At 35.2% G+C, this 16423-nt stretch overlaps 1 protein-coding gene across 1 annotated transcript in view; it reads right to left on the reverse strand.

The window, feature by feature from the left end:
• Positions 1-4284: 4284 nt before the first annotated feature.
• MDN1 (midasin AAA ATPase 1) overlaps positions 4285-16423 on the reverse strand; it is a 178833-nt gene continuing 166694 nt past the window's right edge. Inside the window, 8 exon segments of the mRNA XM_051997401.1 lie at positions 4285-6035; positions 9212-9354; positions 9918-9981; positions 11202-11316; positions 11423-11496; positions 12059-12233; positions 13499-13614; positions 14984-15073. Coding sequence (XP_051853361.1) covers positions 5847-6035; positions 9212-9354; positions 9918-9981; positions 11202-11316; positions 11423-11496; positions 12059-12233; positions 13499-13614; positions 14984-15073 — 966 coding nt within the window. The 3' untranslated portion in view covers positions 4285-5846.

The following is a 16423-nucleotide window of genomic DNA, read 5'->3' on the forward strand; positions in this document are numbered from 1 at the left end:
GTTAAAGAATTAGAACTGTCTCCAGAAGTGATCTGGAACTTTCCCAATATGAGATGCTATTTGGTTTATTTTATTTGGGAGAGGAAAGAGAAATACCTTCATTTGAAATCAAGGATAAGACTTATACACTGGCAGTATCCTTATCCCTTTCAGCCCTTAGGAAGCAAGGATTATTGGATCAGACAACATCTTTGGAGTTTGGAGTTCCAGAACCAAGACTGAAATCTACAGGGATAGATTAATTTCATCAAGGTTAAAGAACCTGTGGAATGGATTGCTAAGGACAACATATAACTTTTAAAATTGATTTTGCATCAGGGCAGTTAGGAATATTTTGGTGGAGAGATTAATTGTGCTTAAAGGAGTTTTAACAATATCGGTGTTGTACATGTTATTTATATTTCCAGAAAAGTTTATAGAGACTCATTGATTGGAGGAAACTGAATTAACATTTTTTAGGATAAAGAAATTATTAGTGCTAATTCTTCAATATGAAATTAGGATAGCATATTTTATATTCTATTTGAGTTTTAATTGGCTGCATAAGATCATCTTAAAGCTAATTCCATTGTTTAGGGGGATTTTGAGAACAGTGGTCTATGTCTTTGTCCCTTTTGAACATAATATCTGAACATGTTTTCCTATAGATTAGTTATTGAGTATCTTAAAATGATTTGTGTAATGTTGAATTTAAAACCATCTACTCAGATATGAAGATAAGTTGTGAACTTTCTAAGATGAATCTTTGTTACCAATGTAAAATTATATAGTCAATACTTATTTAGAATATGTGATCTCTGAGAGCTAAATTCACCTGAAGCTTTAATTAATGAGTCTTGCTACTTGAGATAAAATGTCTTGGGATTGTAGCTGATATTATTTGGAGTTTTGGATTTAGGTGGATCATTAAGTCAGTAATCCACCATCTGAAAGATGCCACAAGCTACAGACTTAGGAATGCGATCCTGAATTGTTAGTATCCAGGCGAGTTGGAAGGACAACCTTAGCCTTCACTTAAGGTGGGAGCCTTCTGACTCAGTTTCCCATTGTATTTCTTTTAGTAAGAACTTAACCTGATTATTCTTGAGTCTGGCTAAAAGGTGAAATTGTTACTGCATGATTAGTTGGCAGGTGTGAAACAGAGCTAAGGATATTTTATCCTGTCATGTAATTGCTCTCAGGCTGAGGACCTGAAGGACCAATTTTGATGCTATAATAATCGTGTCCTCTTATAGCAAATTTCTAAAATCAGAGCAAGTAGTCAGTAGAAGCCACGAGCACAATTCAAATTTTCAATCTAAAAATTTTTGGTCATTATATTCTAAATAAGTAGTTGAGTATTTGATCTAATCATCTTTCTGTTGCTAGATACATGTATGTGTGTTCCTTTTAGCATTTCTGTTGTTGACTTTCATGACAGGTGTCTTTATTTGTGAAGGGTTACCTACTCCAATCACTAGGGACACAAATGATTGGGGTGATAGATGGCCCCAGATGGGAATTGGGGTAAAGGAACCCAATTAAATGCTGAATAGGCTAATTGCACTTCAGGCCATAGTCGAAATAATTACTACCCAGACAGCAAAGGTACTGTTAGACCAGACCACTCAGACTAAAGAAGCAGTACGCCAGCACAAATTGGTGTTAGATTAGTTAGCTGAAAAAGGTGGAGTTTGTGGGAAATTAAATCTATCCATTTGCTGTATGAAGATTATGATAATAGACAAGTAGTAAAGGAAATTACCAAAGACCTCAGAAAATCGGCCAGTGCCAAGTCCAGATCTGGATCTCACCATTTAATACTTCTTAATGATCTTGGTTTGGAGGATGCTAGTGGAAACAAGTTTTTTGGTTCCTGCTGATAGCTTTAAGAGAATCATCACATTACTCTCTGTCTCCTCTATGTGATGCATATTTATATGTGACTTCAGATACTTCCTAGATGTCTGATCCTGAACAAGTCAGTTAACCTGTTTGCATCAGTTTCCTCATCTGCAAAATAGGGATCATAGTATGTCCTAGGATTATTGTGAGAATTAAAGGAGATAATTATAAAGTTATTGATTAGCACAGTGATGCATTATGTAAATGTTAGCTATTACCATTATCACTATTATTTTAAAAAGCAGTCCAGAGAGATTATTTCCAGATGAAGTGGGATAAGGGGAAGATATATGATCAGGAAAGATTCCAGAGCTTGCATCTGACCTGAATGTTTTAGAATGAATACAATAAATTACATATTATTTTGCATCATAAGTTTTATAAAACCCTTTCTTCATAACAATGCTGAAAGGTAATGTCAATATTATTTTCATTTTGGAGATAAGGAAACTAAGCTTTTGAGAAATTTAGTGATTTGCTTAGTCATAGAGGTACTTGCTAAAGCCCAGGTTTGAATTTAGATTTCAAGTCCCATCCCCTGATACTTCCCAGTTATCAGCACTATCCCTTTTATATTTACTTACTTAGGTCCTCAGAGAAGGCAAAATCATGGAGCATATATTTGCATTCCTGGTAATATTTCCAACATAATTGAAATGGTTTTGCATCCTGACAATCTTGCTGGATATTATGTATTTGCAGATTTGATCAGCATGCCGCATATGCCTTCATCCAGGACTCTAATAAAATGTCATATAGCACAGAACCAAGAACAGACCCCTATGGCACTTCACTAGAGAATTTCTTCTAAGTTATCAGGGATCCATTTGTATCCACTTTTTGTGTTGTCAATCAATCAGTCCACATCCATTTAAATGTAATACATTTCTCCATCTTTTTCCCAAGAATAGCATGAGACACTTTGTCAATTAACTTATTGAATGACAAAACTGATATAAACGTTAATAAGCCAAAATAAAGGGCCAAATCTAGTGAAATGAGATTTAGAAAGGTTAATAAGCCAAAACAAAGGGCCAAATCTAGTGAGATGAGATTTAGATTTAGTAAGCATGAATGTGTTTTACTTTTTAAATTTCTAAGATAAATCGCATAGATACAGGCTTAGAAAGATATGTTTAAAGAGTACCATGTGATGACAAAAACCTGTTTTGTTTTTTGTGGCTAGTATGTTTAATTAATATGAACCAACTATATAAAATGGCAACCAGAAAATGAATTTGACTTTAGCTTATGTTAGAAATATAGAACCCCAAACCAGGAAATAGTAGTCTTGTTGAACTCTTGCTTGTTCAAAACTCATCTGAGTACCCATGTCTAGTTCTAGGGAACCGTATTTTAGGAGAAGATAATTAACAAGTTGTACCTGGAAGGCAACTATAAAGGCAACTGGAAATTGTCATATGAATAACAGCTTAAGACCTTTGGGATTTTGAGCTTAAAGAAGAATGGGTAAGGCAGGGAAGGAAAATAACACATAATTACAATCAAATTTTTGTGGCGCTATCATGTAGAAATTGAGATAACTTAATCATTCCACTTGGTCACTAAGGGCAGAAATAAAGACCAAGAGGTAGAATTGGAGAAAGATGGATTATGGTTGAATAAAAAAAAATATCAAAATTAGAACTCCTCTCCCAAAACTGAATTAGGATGATTCAAGGGATGGAATATTCCCTATTAAGTCTTTTAGCAGTTTTCCTGACTGACCACTTATGGTTATGACAATGTTTGTTTTCATGAAAGGGTCTGACTAGATGATCCATTCTTAGGGCTTGTCATTTCTTGTTTTCAGTAATAGGCTTTCTCACTCCAACAATGGTATCAGATATAAAGGAAAGGAAAAAAAAATGAAGGAAGAATCTATCCAATAGGCATTTATCTGTAAACAACTGATTCTTCTAGGAAATTCTATTCTTGCCAGCCCCTTTGCTGGTGGCTCATATTATAGTTATTATATTCTCTCAAACTCTTCCTGACAAGGAACTTCCTCACAGACCAGTACCTAACATTGCATCTGTCAGATTCCAGCATTTTTTACTATTGTAATTCAGCAGAATGCTAAGTTTCAAATTCTACTTCTTTTGCTGTGAGACCATTGTCAAGTCACTTAACCCTTATATAAGCTTCAATTTCTTCAGCTATAAAATGAGGAATAATATCTGTAATACCTACTTCAGAAGGCTGTGAGGCTCAAATGAGATTGTGTGTGTGTGTGTGTGTGTGTGTGTGTATGTGTGTGTGTATAATAAAGAGTACTCAAATGAGATCAAATGTCATCCATTTTCTTTAACTAATTCTCAGAAGAATACTTCTCAGTGGGTGACCTGAAATAGATTTCAGTCGTCTACTATACTTAATTCCATTAAGAATGGCTATGAATTACATACAACAGTAATACATCTTTTTATTTTTTCCAAGAATAGAAGCTGCATAGCTTTTGCAATGAAAAAAAAAATCATATACATGCTTTAGGACACTTGGTTAACCAACAAATAATCTGTCTTTAATGACCACCTTGGACAAGTGGCAAACTTCACAGTGTCAAATACATACATGGGGATATTCATATCATGGCATGTTTACTACAAAATATCTTTCTGACATAAGACACCAATAACATTTAAAAATTGTTATTAAATAGAACAAAGAACACAATTTCAAGTATTCAAGTACTGTTTTTTGGCTGAGTAGAAACCCTCCCAAGAACCATGAACATGTTTTGACTGCAAAAATAAATTCAGCTGCTCAATATTTCCCAATAGCATTTCCTTCCTAGGAACAAACTTGGTTCCTCACTGCTTAAAACTAGTATGAGGAACTGCTTTTCCTATCCATCCATCCTTCTCCCAACAGTTAAGAAAAATATCAGCTAAAGGAATAAGTTACTACAACAGTGGCATAAACAGTGGCACTAAGATACTGCAAAAAATAAAGCAAAAATAACCTTTTCATCATTGCATAGTAGCTTACAGTAGCAAATGAGAGGGAGCAGCAAAGACGGGACACAAAAACCCATTTCCACAAGGCCTAAAAACTGCTGTGAAAGTTAACTAGAATCCACAGTGCTTAGATAGGATACAAGAACACAAAAAAGCACATGGTATCTCCCTTCTAGGACAGTTCATTCCCTTCACACTAATCCTGATAAGAAATGGTCTCTTACACTCAAAACCCATCAGCTTAAATCAGTTAGTTGTCAGTCACTTAGGATTGGTGAATGCATTTTGCAGGCTTATTAAGGCAAAGCTGCAATAAGGGAAAGGTGGAAAAGGCAGCAACTCTTCTTCCTGCTATTGGGGAGAAGCTAATCAGCTCCTGTCTACACTCAACCTCTCCTTGACAATTACTTTCTAAGGCGGCTGCCAGGACTCCTCCCAAAAAACCCTCCAAGCTTATTCTTAGCTGAGAAGAGTAGGAATGCTTAAGAGAATGGAGGAGGTGGTGGTGGTGGTGGTGGAGGAGGAGGAGGAGGAGGAGGAGGAGGAGGAGGATGCTGTTGCTGCAAAAGCTCTGGGACATAAGGTCAATGATATGATTTCTTCATGGACAATAAATGATTCCAGGGCAGGTATATGAAACATGGCAGAAACCCTAAGAATTCACAGTTAGAATAAGACTGGAAAAACATTTCTACCAATGTCCTATCAACATTTTCTCCCTAGGTTCACAAATACCAGTTCTGGAGGGAGGTCCTTAGAGTCTGATGTAGTGTTATCAAATAAAAATGTAAATACCAAATATTTTAAACATTATAGCCAAAATTGTGACATTTTGTAAATGAGTTCTGGGTTCACTTAAAAACAAAGATCCAAGAATGTCATGCATCCAAAAATCTCTTCAACTTTAGAAAGAGCTGTCCAATTGGGAGCATCTGGTGATGAGGAATACTGTTCTAACCATGTTACAGATGAAGAACTTGCTTCAGGCTCCACTGTCAAGCCTTAGGACCCATCAGAAGCAGTCACCAGCTCAAACCACTGCCTAAGGGCATCGCCAAGTGTCTCAGGAAGTGCATTCACATCTCTAAGGATCAAATAGAAGGGGAAAGGGAACTCCTCTATGTAGGAGTGAATTTCAGGCAGTTCTCCTGGTCCTTTGAATACTGGAACTTTAATGTCCAAGATGGAATCCTGCAAATATTAATAGAAAGAAAAAAAAAAGGTCAATGATGTGAGGCATATGTGATGTATTTCACTGCTTTTCTGAGAATACTGACAAAGCAAGTTTTAAAACTGGTAAATCTAAGGGAGAATAATAAGGATTAATACATCAGAGGAAGAAAACACTCAACACTAAAGGCTGAATCACGCATGTTTGGTCAGTCAGAACTGACTCTTGATTTGAGAACTTTAGAATTTTCCAAACTAAATGCTTTGAGAAGAAGGCTGATCTATAAGTACTTTAGGATCTTTCACTCCCTAATACTTTGCCATTCTAATCCTACTAATCTATATTACATGGATGGTTAGCTCTCTACTATCCTATTATTTTTCTACTCCTATAGGAATTTAGCCATTCACTAAAATTAACATGTAAAATCTATGATGAATAACATCACCTGGGTTCTCATAATGGTTCAATGATACTTTTATACTATTGTTATTGACTCTCCCTAATCAACTATTATTTTCTTTTCTCTTTTCTGAAAACAAGTAGCAGATGACTTATTTCCCTTTTTACTGAGAAGACAGAGTATCTGATGTGAACTAGTCTACTGTTCCAAATGTCTTGAAATTATTGTTCATTCTGACATTCTTTCTGGTTCGGTAACCTAGATCCCAATCTGTCTCATCTTATACAATCAATCCCTCTACTTCCTGCATCATCACTATCTTTCCCTCCACTAACTCCTTTCCACCTACGTATATGTTTAGGCCTCTGAAATCATAAAAAAGTCTCAGATTTACCCTTTGATTTCACTCAATGGCTCTCCCAACTCTCTTCTTTCCATTCCTACTAAACTTCTAGAAAAAACTATATATATGGAAAATCCTACATGTTATTTAACTTCATGTTCATTTGGTATTTAGAGTTACTAACTACATTTTCATAGTTCTCTTTGACTTCTTGAATCATTTATTCTGTCATTCCTCTCTGGTTCTACCCCTGACTTTGGACTTCTTTCTCCATCATTCCCTAAAGGCCTTCTCACCTTGAAATATCCCTCTATCACTTTGAGCTTACTCTCTTCCTTTATCAGGAAGAAGCCCATCTGCTTCTTATTAGAACCAAGTACCAGATTATCCTGTTTGTATAGAGTGATTTGTAAGGATCATGATCTTTATTAACAATCATGATCTATCCCTCAAACCTCTGAGCATCTGTGAGATACTGACCTAGTCAGGCAGTCGTATTCCATCCAGCTCCTCTCTGATCCCTCCCTTTGAGCTGTTAAATTTTTTTCTGGTACTTCCTCTACTCCCCTGAAAAACCCCCTATAAAAATATATGTACCCATGCACCCATGATGTAACCATGATGAAGATCGTTGATAAGAACTTTTCAGGACTATTCCCTCTTTTGATGTAAATTGTGTCCCCTTTGACCTTTGGGGGGATCCTGATGTAAACTGTGTCCCCTTTGGAGAAAAGGGTGCTCATGACTCTCAAACTTGCCTGGCCTCTGTGAGGGGCACACTCTTCCCAGACAACTCCCAAGATAAATAATCTCAATTTTAAATTGAATTGAATTGAAAATCAGTCTCCCAGAGATTGTTTTGATTTGTAAATTGCAAAGCATCATTTGGTAAACATTTGTTAAAAAGCCTATTATTTAAATCTTGTCTCCACAAAAGCATCTTAAAATTAATAATAATAATTAGTAGACTTGCTCCTATATAGCAGGGAAATTCCATTCAAATCATGAATGCCATTAAAAATGAGTATGAATTATTGGGTCTAGATTTGGGGCTTCCTCTCCAAATCTTCTGTGTTTTGGCCAGAGATTTTACAGATGATTATTACTAGTTCAATACATTGATGAGAATTGTAAAGAGAAATTATCCCTTTTCCTCATTCCTCATAGCTATGAGATTCTGTTTAAATCTAAATCTCTGCCTCATTGTCCTCATCTGTAAATTAGAAACAATAATTACTCCTACTTTCCAGGGAAACTGAAGATAAAATGAGCTAATATGTGTAGAGTATTTTGTAAGCCTGAAAGTACTATGACAAGTAATATTGTTGTTGTTGTTCAGTTGTTTTTTTAGTCACATTTGAACTATTATATTTTATATAATTATATCATAATTATAATAATAGTTCAGGTAGCTAGGTGATACAGTGGATAGTGCTCCAGGCCTGGGGTCGGAAAGACCTCAGTTCAAATCTAACCTCAGATACTTATACTAGCTATGTGAATCTGGGTAAGTCACTTAACCCTGTCTGCCCCAATTTCCTTATCTGTAAAACGAACTGTAGAAGAAAATGGCAAATTACTCCAGTACCAAAAAAACCCCAAGACATGACTATTTGGCATTCAAAAGCCTCCACAATTTAGGAGCAATCTCTCTTTCAATCTTCATCTTCTCTTTCTCTCTCTCCTCCTCCTAACCTTATATTCTATGATTGAGTTAAACAGTACTACTCTCTGTCAAACGTAACTTCACATCTTTGCTCATACAGTTTACTATGCTTGGAATTCCTTACTACTCTTTACATGATTAATTCATGCTATATTTCAACTGTCATCTCCTGCATGAAGTCTTCTCTGACCATGTACTTGGCAACAGTTTTCTCTTTCCAGAACAGTAAATACTTAATATATGTATTTTAACTATTTGTTGAATTATGACTGAATGAATGTAATATAATGTAAATGTAAAAATATATGACAGCTGATCAGGCACTAGGATGAAGGAGAAATTTCCTATTTCATGACAAAATCATTTTAAATTCTTAATTTTCTGAAAATGTAGTACTTGAACAACAAAAAATTCCTTAGCATAATCCCATATGGATGAATGGTATTTGAAGCAAATAAAATTTTGGATAAATATTTTAACAGAATATTTGATGCTCAGTGCTATTAGTTAGATCATGACATAATGCCAGTAAATGAGGAAAGGAGTAATGAATGTTTTCAAGAGTGTTTAAAACTATCCTCAAAAATGGTGTAAACTGGACTAAAAGTTTAAGTTCCTTTAAGGCAGGGATTGTTTCACTTTTGTCTTCCAATCTGGCATATAATATAAACAGCTGTCAGACTTAGTTGAAGGTGTAAAAACCACAATCCACTTTATAGAGATCAACATGAAACCACGTTTCAAAATTGTCAAACATATACTTTTCCTGCTAGCATCCACTTACCCGAGAATTGGGATTATCCAATATGACAAAGATGACAAAAATGTTTGCACTGCGGGCAGCCTGAACTGCTGCTGTGACTCGGTCTTTCCCCTCCAAGAAAAGGCCTCGGCCATCAGAGACTATGAGAAGCAGTTGCGCTGTTTCTAAGAAAGCAGTACACAAGAGAAGGCATAAAATGAGTCATTTTTAATAATTCAATTTCCCATATTAGGAAAAAATCTAGCAACTTTTAAAAACTGCACCAATACCACAACAGAAAAATTTAGAAAATGAAGTTATAATAAAAGTTATGTATAAGCCTTGTGAAATAGATGAGAAACCTGGGGGCTTTATTGGCAGAGAGGTTTATCCACAATTTCTACCAACTAGTTGAAGTCCTAGGCTCCTAAGCTACATACAATGGAATGAGCACAGAGCAAGGAAGCATATGTAACATATGTTTATGTATCTTTGTATTCAAAAACCAGGAGATAGGGTAGAGTTGATTATAGATTAGGCTCATGCTACTTCCCTATTATTATAGAAATTTATACTCAGGAATTTCCATCTTTGAAATTACCAGCCATGAATACATTTTAAGGAAAGATTTCCACAAGTGCAGACATTCAGAGGCAGTGATAGATTTGCATACTGTATGGTAAATAGGCTGAAAATGTAGAACAAGTGGTTACTAATTTACCATCAAAGAGAAGAGAATAGAACTCACCTGGACTGGTATTTTGAGAGAGCTGCTGTGCAGCAGTGAACATGCTGGCTGATGATTCTAAAAACTGAAGGAACAAGAAACAAAAAAAAGAAAAAAGAAAACTCTTTGTCATCTCTTGCCCTAAGGTACACAGAAGACATTATCCCCTAAGGGGGCTATCTTTCTTGACTACAGGTAAGGAAATAAAAATCTTCCACCATATCAAGGTTGGAAAACTTGAAAAGCTGCACTGTGCCATCACTGAGGTACTCAACTTAGCAGGCTTGGCCAAGATAAATGCAAGAAAATAAGGCCTACTGTTCTGTAAAGGACAGCCCAATTGTAAGGACATGTCCCTCAGAGTTTCCAAAAGAAACAGTGAATTTTAATGAGCAAACTAAAAATCATACCCAACAACAATAACAAAGAAACTTTAAAATCTAAAAGCAGAATCATGAACTAGAGGATCCAGAAGACAGCATTGTGCTTCACAATGACTCCTGGAATGATTCAGAAAATGGCAAAAAATCCTTGGATTTTGTCTCTCCCAAACATCTGAGAGAATCATTAAGAACAGATAATTCTCTTTACAAAATGCTCCAAAATTCTCAAGATAAAACTAGCCATGACACATTAAAAAAAAAAAAACTTATAGACTCCTATCTAGAATCAATTCTATAATTCAATGTTTACAGATGTCACTTGATTCATTCCAGGGGATGCACTATTTAAAAAAAAAAAAAAAATCACCTGAGGCCTGCCTTACTTCCCCATTTGATTTTTTCTTTCTTCCTCTACTTCTTTCCACAAAATACTGTGAGTTATTCAGAAGAGTAAAAACATTTTGGGGGAAGAGATAAGTAGGTAAAGAATTATAATTATTGGTAAATTAATCCAAAGGATATTTGGAGAGTTCAGAAATATAGGCCAAATCCTGTTTTACACCAAGAAAATGTCCACATTTGTTTTGAGTAGTGGAATTTTATTCTAAATGTCAATTAAAATAAAGGGGGAATTAGATAAGGCATGGGAATTTTTCTGCAATTCACAGTACTCTGAAAATAGTTGATCTAAAAAAAATTGATGAAGAGATGGGTGAAGAATGATGTTTATATTTGTAAGACTTGACTGATGCTATTTGCTTTTACTGAACTGCTTTTATTCTTTCTTATTCTTTGTTAAGATAGAGGAAGGATATTCAGAAATTAGAGTGACATAAAAATAAGAGACAAATTAAAAATTAAAGAAAATAACTGCAAAAGACCATTTGATTCAAATAACATTTGCACTTTTTTTTCCCCATACCTGAGCAATCTTAGTTTTCTTTTGTTGAAATTTACAGTGCTGCAGTATCCGGGTTCCTGACTGATCATTAAACTGTTCATGGAATGGATGCAACAGCTGAATAGTTTCCCCAAAGCTTGGAGGGAAAAAAATACAAGAATATATTTTTGTTATATGATCTAAACAATCAAACCTCAATTTGTTTGGGTTTTTTCCTCCCTAAAATGAAAGAGCATTCTTACCTATATACAGCAATCTGACCCACTTCCAAAAGGGCCAGAGCATTTCCAATCACTGCCAATGATTCATATGCAAGCTATAAAAAGATATAGAAGTTGAAGGAAGGAAATAAATATTACATGCTAAGTACTATGTTGAGTGCTTTAAAAATATCAATTCATTTGATCCCACAATAACCCTAAGAAGGTGCTATTATTATCACGTTTTTACAGTTGAATGAAATGAGGCAAATACAGAATAAATGACTTGCCCAGGGTTACATAATCTAGTAAATGTTTAAAGCTCAAACTATTGCCCTTTGATAAAATGATAGGTATTTTTCTTGTGCAGCAAGATAATTGTATTAATATGTATGCATATATTGAATTTAACATACATTTCTACCATATTTAACATATGAACTATCTGCCATTTAGGGGAGTGGGGAAATTGGAACACAAGATTTTTCAAGGGTTAATGTTGAAGAATTAACCATGTATGTGTTTTGAAAAATAAAAAGCTTTAATCTAAAAAAAAAAATAAAGATGAACTGATCAATACTATGAACAATTCACATCCACTCTAAAGACATTAAAAAAAAAATTGGTAACTGCATTATCACCCATCATGCAAATTCTCTTACTGTCTTTCCTCTTTACCTGTTTGGTGTGATTGTCTTCCATGCTAGAGGAATCATCAATGGCCAAGCAAATCTGATATTGGCGTTTGCTGGGCTTAGTCCTTCGAAGCCAAATTTTGTCCTTCCGAAACTGACTAGCAATATATGGAATGACTTTCCGCATGTTCAATCGTTTCCCTGATCGATAGTCTCCTCTGTGAATTTATGGGGGAAATGATATAAATATGTATTGTTTGCTATACATTTGCTATATATATTTGCTATACATGCTATTACATCTGTAATGTATAGCTTACATTAGTCTATTACTAGGCTGGTACTTTTTTAAAATAACAAAATCACCTTAATGTAACTTTCCAAATCAAATCCAACAATCAAAACACCTGAAGCAATCAAGGGCACCATTAAATGAGACTGAAGAATTCAGATGATGCTGGCCAACACATAAAAATTTGAAAGGGGTAAAGCAACAGCCAGGTAAACATAAAATGAGTTTTTAAAAATAAAATTTTTATAAAAAATAGTAGTTTTAAAAATATATCATAAATTGTTTGATTCAGTTTGACTTAGGGGAACAGATGAGAAGAGCTGTGAAGTAGAACCAAAATCATAAAAGAAAAAAGCATTTAAAGACCCTCAATTCCTGAACGCAGATCTTCATGGCTCTGACTATGGAAACAAAGTTATTATTAATAACTATCTTATGTGAACAGATGCATGGCAAATCAGTTATTGTTTTTGAAAACTATGAACTAATGCAATGAGATGAATCAAATCAGTTCCATTTGTTCAATAATGAAGAGAATCAGCTACACGCAGTTAAAGAACTATGGGAAATGAATATGAACCACAACATAGCATTTCCACTCCCTCTGTTTTTGTCCTCTTGCATTTTTTATTTCCTTTTCAGGTTATTTTTACCTTGTGTGTAAGTCCGATTTTTCTTGTGCAGCAAAATAACTGTATAGATATGTATACATATACTGTATTTAACATATACTTTAATATATTTAACATGTATGGGTCTGCCTGTCATCTAGGGGAGGGGTGGAGGGAAGGAGGGGAAAAGTTGAAAAAGTTGAATTGCGAGGGTCAATGCTGAAAAATTACCCATGCATATATCTTGTAAATAAAAAGCTATAATTAAAACAAAAAAAAAAAAAAAAAAAAGAGAGAGAGAGAGAAGAGACTAATGGATGAACTTCATGAATATTAAAAATTCCTAGCACAAATAACTTGGAATCCAAATGATAAACTTTACTCCAAATCACATAAAAATAAATTCAGAACACCAGCAATATTCTTAATATTATAATATTGTTATTATTCTTTCCCCATAATAGACTGTATTTCTCAGTATTCATATAGACAGATTTTTATAATTGCCAAAATCACCAAGTTTCCTTTACACTGTAAGTATTTAGTGAGCTTTAATCAATGACCTGAAAATATCACTTACTTTAGCTTGGCTGCCTGGGTGGGCTCCAGGATAAGTCGAAGTTGTTCACAGAGTTGTTGTGAGAGAGGGGCAGTCAGGACAAGGTATTGCTGCCACATCTCAGCTGCTGCCTTCTCCTGGGGCAAAAAATGTAGACACCCTCATTACTTGAGAGTAAATCATGAAGGTACTTTTTCTCAAACATTTTGCCTTTCTTTCCTCATCCCAAACATTCTATTCCATGAAAAATATGTGACCACTCAATTTTAACTGAAGAAAAAAATCTATACAAAGATGTACTACATTATTCACATGTCCAAATGCAAGCATATCTGCTCTAAATGAAAGATTCCTTTTATTAATAGATGGATGCTGATAACAGAAAAACCAACCACTTCATCATGGATACATCTCCAAAAGTGAAGCTGCCAAGCAAATAAAAATACCTCCACAGGAACTAACCATACAAATTAGTCTTCTGCTCATGCAACCAATATGTTTTTTTCTGCTAATATAATAGGCCCAGTATATTGGCACATGCATATGTGTGATTATAATGAAGAATACTTTAAAAAGTTTTCAACAAAGTCACCAAAAATGAAAACCTTCCCCTGATTAATCAAGACTGTCACATGTAAGTGGATTGCTTTTACTTCCTCCTCTCTCTTTCTTCCCTCCCTACCCCCTCCCCCCCTTTTTCCTCAATTAATGCATCATTGCCTTTGACCAGTACATGCTTCCTGGGTGTTTCCATCAAAGGCCAAGGAAGAGAAATCAAAACAATCTGAACAAATCAATTTTGCTGTTTTTAAAAATTCAGATAAAAAGTATAATGGGGAAAAAGGCTAAAACAATTGAATAAAATGAAGCTTTTAAGGTTTTAATTATCCGTGCCACTGCTGTTCTCTATTATTAACAGGAGGTATGAAATTTTCTAGGTCTTTAGAACTGACTTACGGTTGAGATTTCTTAAAAGAACCCAAAGGATACAGCACAGTGGAGAGACCTCTGGATATAGAGTCAGAAAAACCGGTTTCTAATCCAGGTTCTGCCAATGCAAACTGTGTGACCTCTGACACATAATGTTGCCTCAATGGGCAGTGAAAGCTAGACTACAGCTTTCCAATGAGATGGGAAATCTTAGTCCTTACTAACTGCCCTGACTCAGAGCATCCCCTCTGTATTTCTAGGGAATCTACCTATTTTGGCCGGTGAAGTGTGAGGATCCCTGGATTTTGTTTTCCACCTTGCACTAGAACGCTTTTTGATATTCTGTCCCTCAGTAAAAGATGAACTCCTTGAAAGCAGGATTTCTTGATTTTTCTACATGTGTCTACTTGGCACAGTGTCTGGTGCACAGTAAAAGCTTAATCAATATTTTTTACATTCTCTGTATCACCTGTAAAATGATCTCTCAAAACCTTTTTAGCTAAATTGATGACTGTACGATTTTTCATGTCAACATCCTGGTGTTTGTTTAAAATCCATCTAACAAAGGTCACTTACTTCACCTGGGTGTCCTGGTTCTTGATTTTGCCATGCTTCTAGTTGTCTTTCCAGCTCTTGCCGTAGTTGCCCAACATCTCTGACAATGTGCTAAGAAAGCAAGATAGAAATTAGTTCAAACAGGACGGATAAGCTCCACATTTCTGTCATGGGATACCGCCTCCTCAATCTTTCCCAATGAAAACTAAGTCACACCTTGTATACCAAAGACTTAATTTAACTTTATAATTAGAAAATACTGTGAGACTGAGATGATTGCCGAAGTGCCTTCCAAATCCAAGATTTTAGCATGATGCACATTGTCTCCCCTCACCTTTCTTCTTTATTTTTTTGCTTCATGTCTCAATTTATAGACAGTGCCAGAGTTTAAGCAAGGGCATATACATTTATAAGTAAAAAAAAAGAAAAACAAAAAGAGCAGCTTTAATTTTCTTCAGGTTGGCCATAAGTCAAAAATGTAAGTATACACATCCATCAGCAATAAGATAATGATTACAATGGTGATAAGAGGAGTAAAATGGAGTTTAAAGCCATCATGGCCACTAAATATAGCTAAGTAAGGACTGCTTCCCTCTTCTGTTCTATGAGGAATGTTATAGCCCTGTTTTGCTGCGACTCATCATTGTTGTAGATTGACGCATGAAATGATGTGAAGAAGGCATCACCCTTTCAATTTATTTTTAAAAAAGAACAGAGGATTATCCCAGAAATGGATTTTAGAAAATTCTAAAGACAGTACTGACTACTCCCTTGTTCCCCACATCCCATAATACCCTAGGGAAGGGCATAGTCCCCATTATTTTAATCACAATTGTTCTGAAACCTACTCTATTGATGCTTGCCATGCCGTCTCATGGAATTTTTATTTTATTTTATTTTTACTAAAGGTTTTATTCTTCGAAACATATGCATGGATAATTCTTTGACATTAGCCCTTGCAAAACCTTGTGTTCCAATTTCCCCTCCTTCCCCTACCTCCCCTAGATGGCAAGTAGTCCAATATGTTAAACATGGTAGAAATATATCTCATGGAATTTAAAACCTGTTCAGTCTTACTCTTTCTCAATCCCAATCCCCTCCCTAATGTTCAGGATATTCAATATACACATTAGAGTCCCTTACTTTGGCCTTCTCAATTTTTCTATGCTCTATCTCCTGGATCTCCCCATTATATAGAACTATGTCCACTATGATTTTTAATTCCTGAAATTACAATTTCCTCACGAGTATTTTTTTCTTCCTCTTTCACTGCACTTCTTTTCCTCCAATCCTCCAAAATCTATTCTTCATCTTCGGTGTCCAGTGTAGTTTCTTTATTCCTCCCTCTTCTCCCTCACTTTGGCTATTTTTTTCTTTTTTGCCTCCGTATCAATCCTATGAATTAGCAAGTTCTACCAGAGCATTCAAGCCTTGAATACTTTGCTCCTTTATTCTATTACT

This window comes from Antechinus flavipes, chromosome 4 (genome assembly GCF_016432865.1).
Source record: "Antechinus flavipes isolate AdamAnt ecotype Samford, QLD, Australia chromosome 4, AdamAnt_v2, whole genome shotgun sequence".
NCBI lineage: Eukaryota > Metazoa > Chordata > Mammalia > Dasyuromorphia > Dasyuridae > Antechinus > Antechinus flavipes.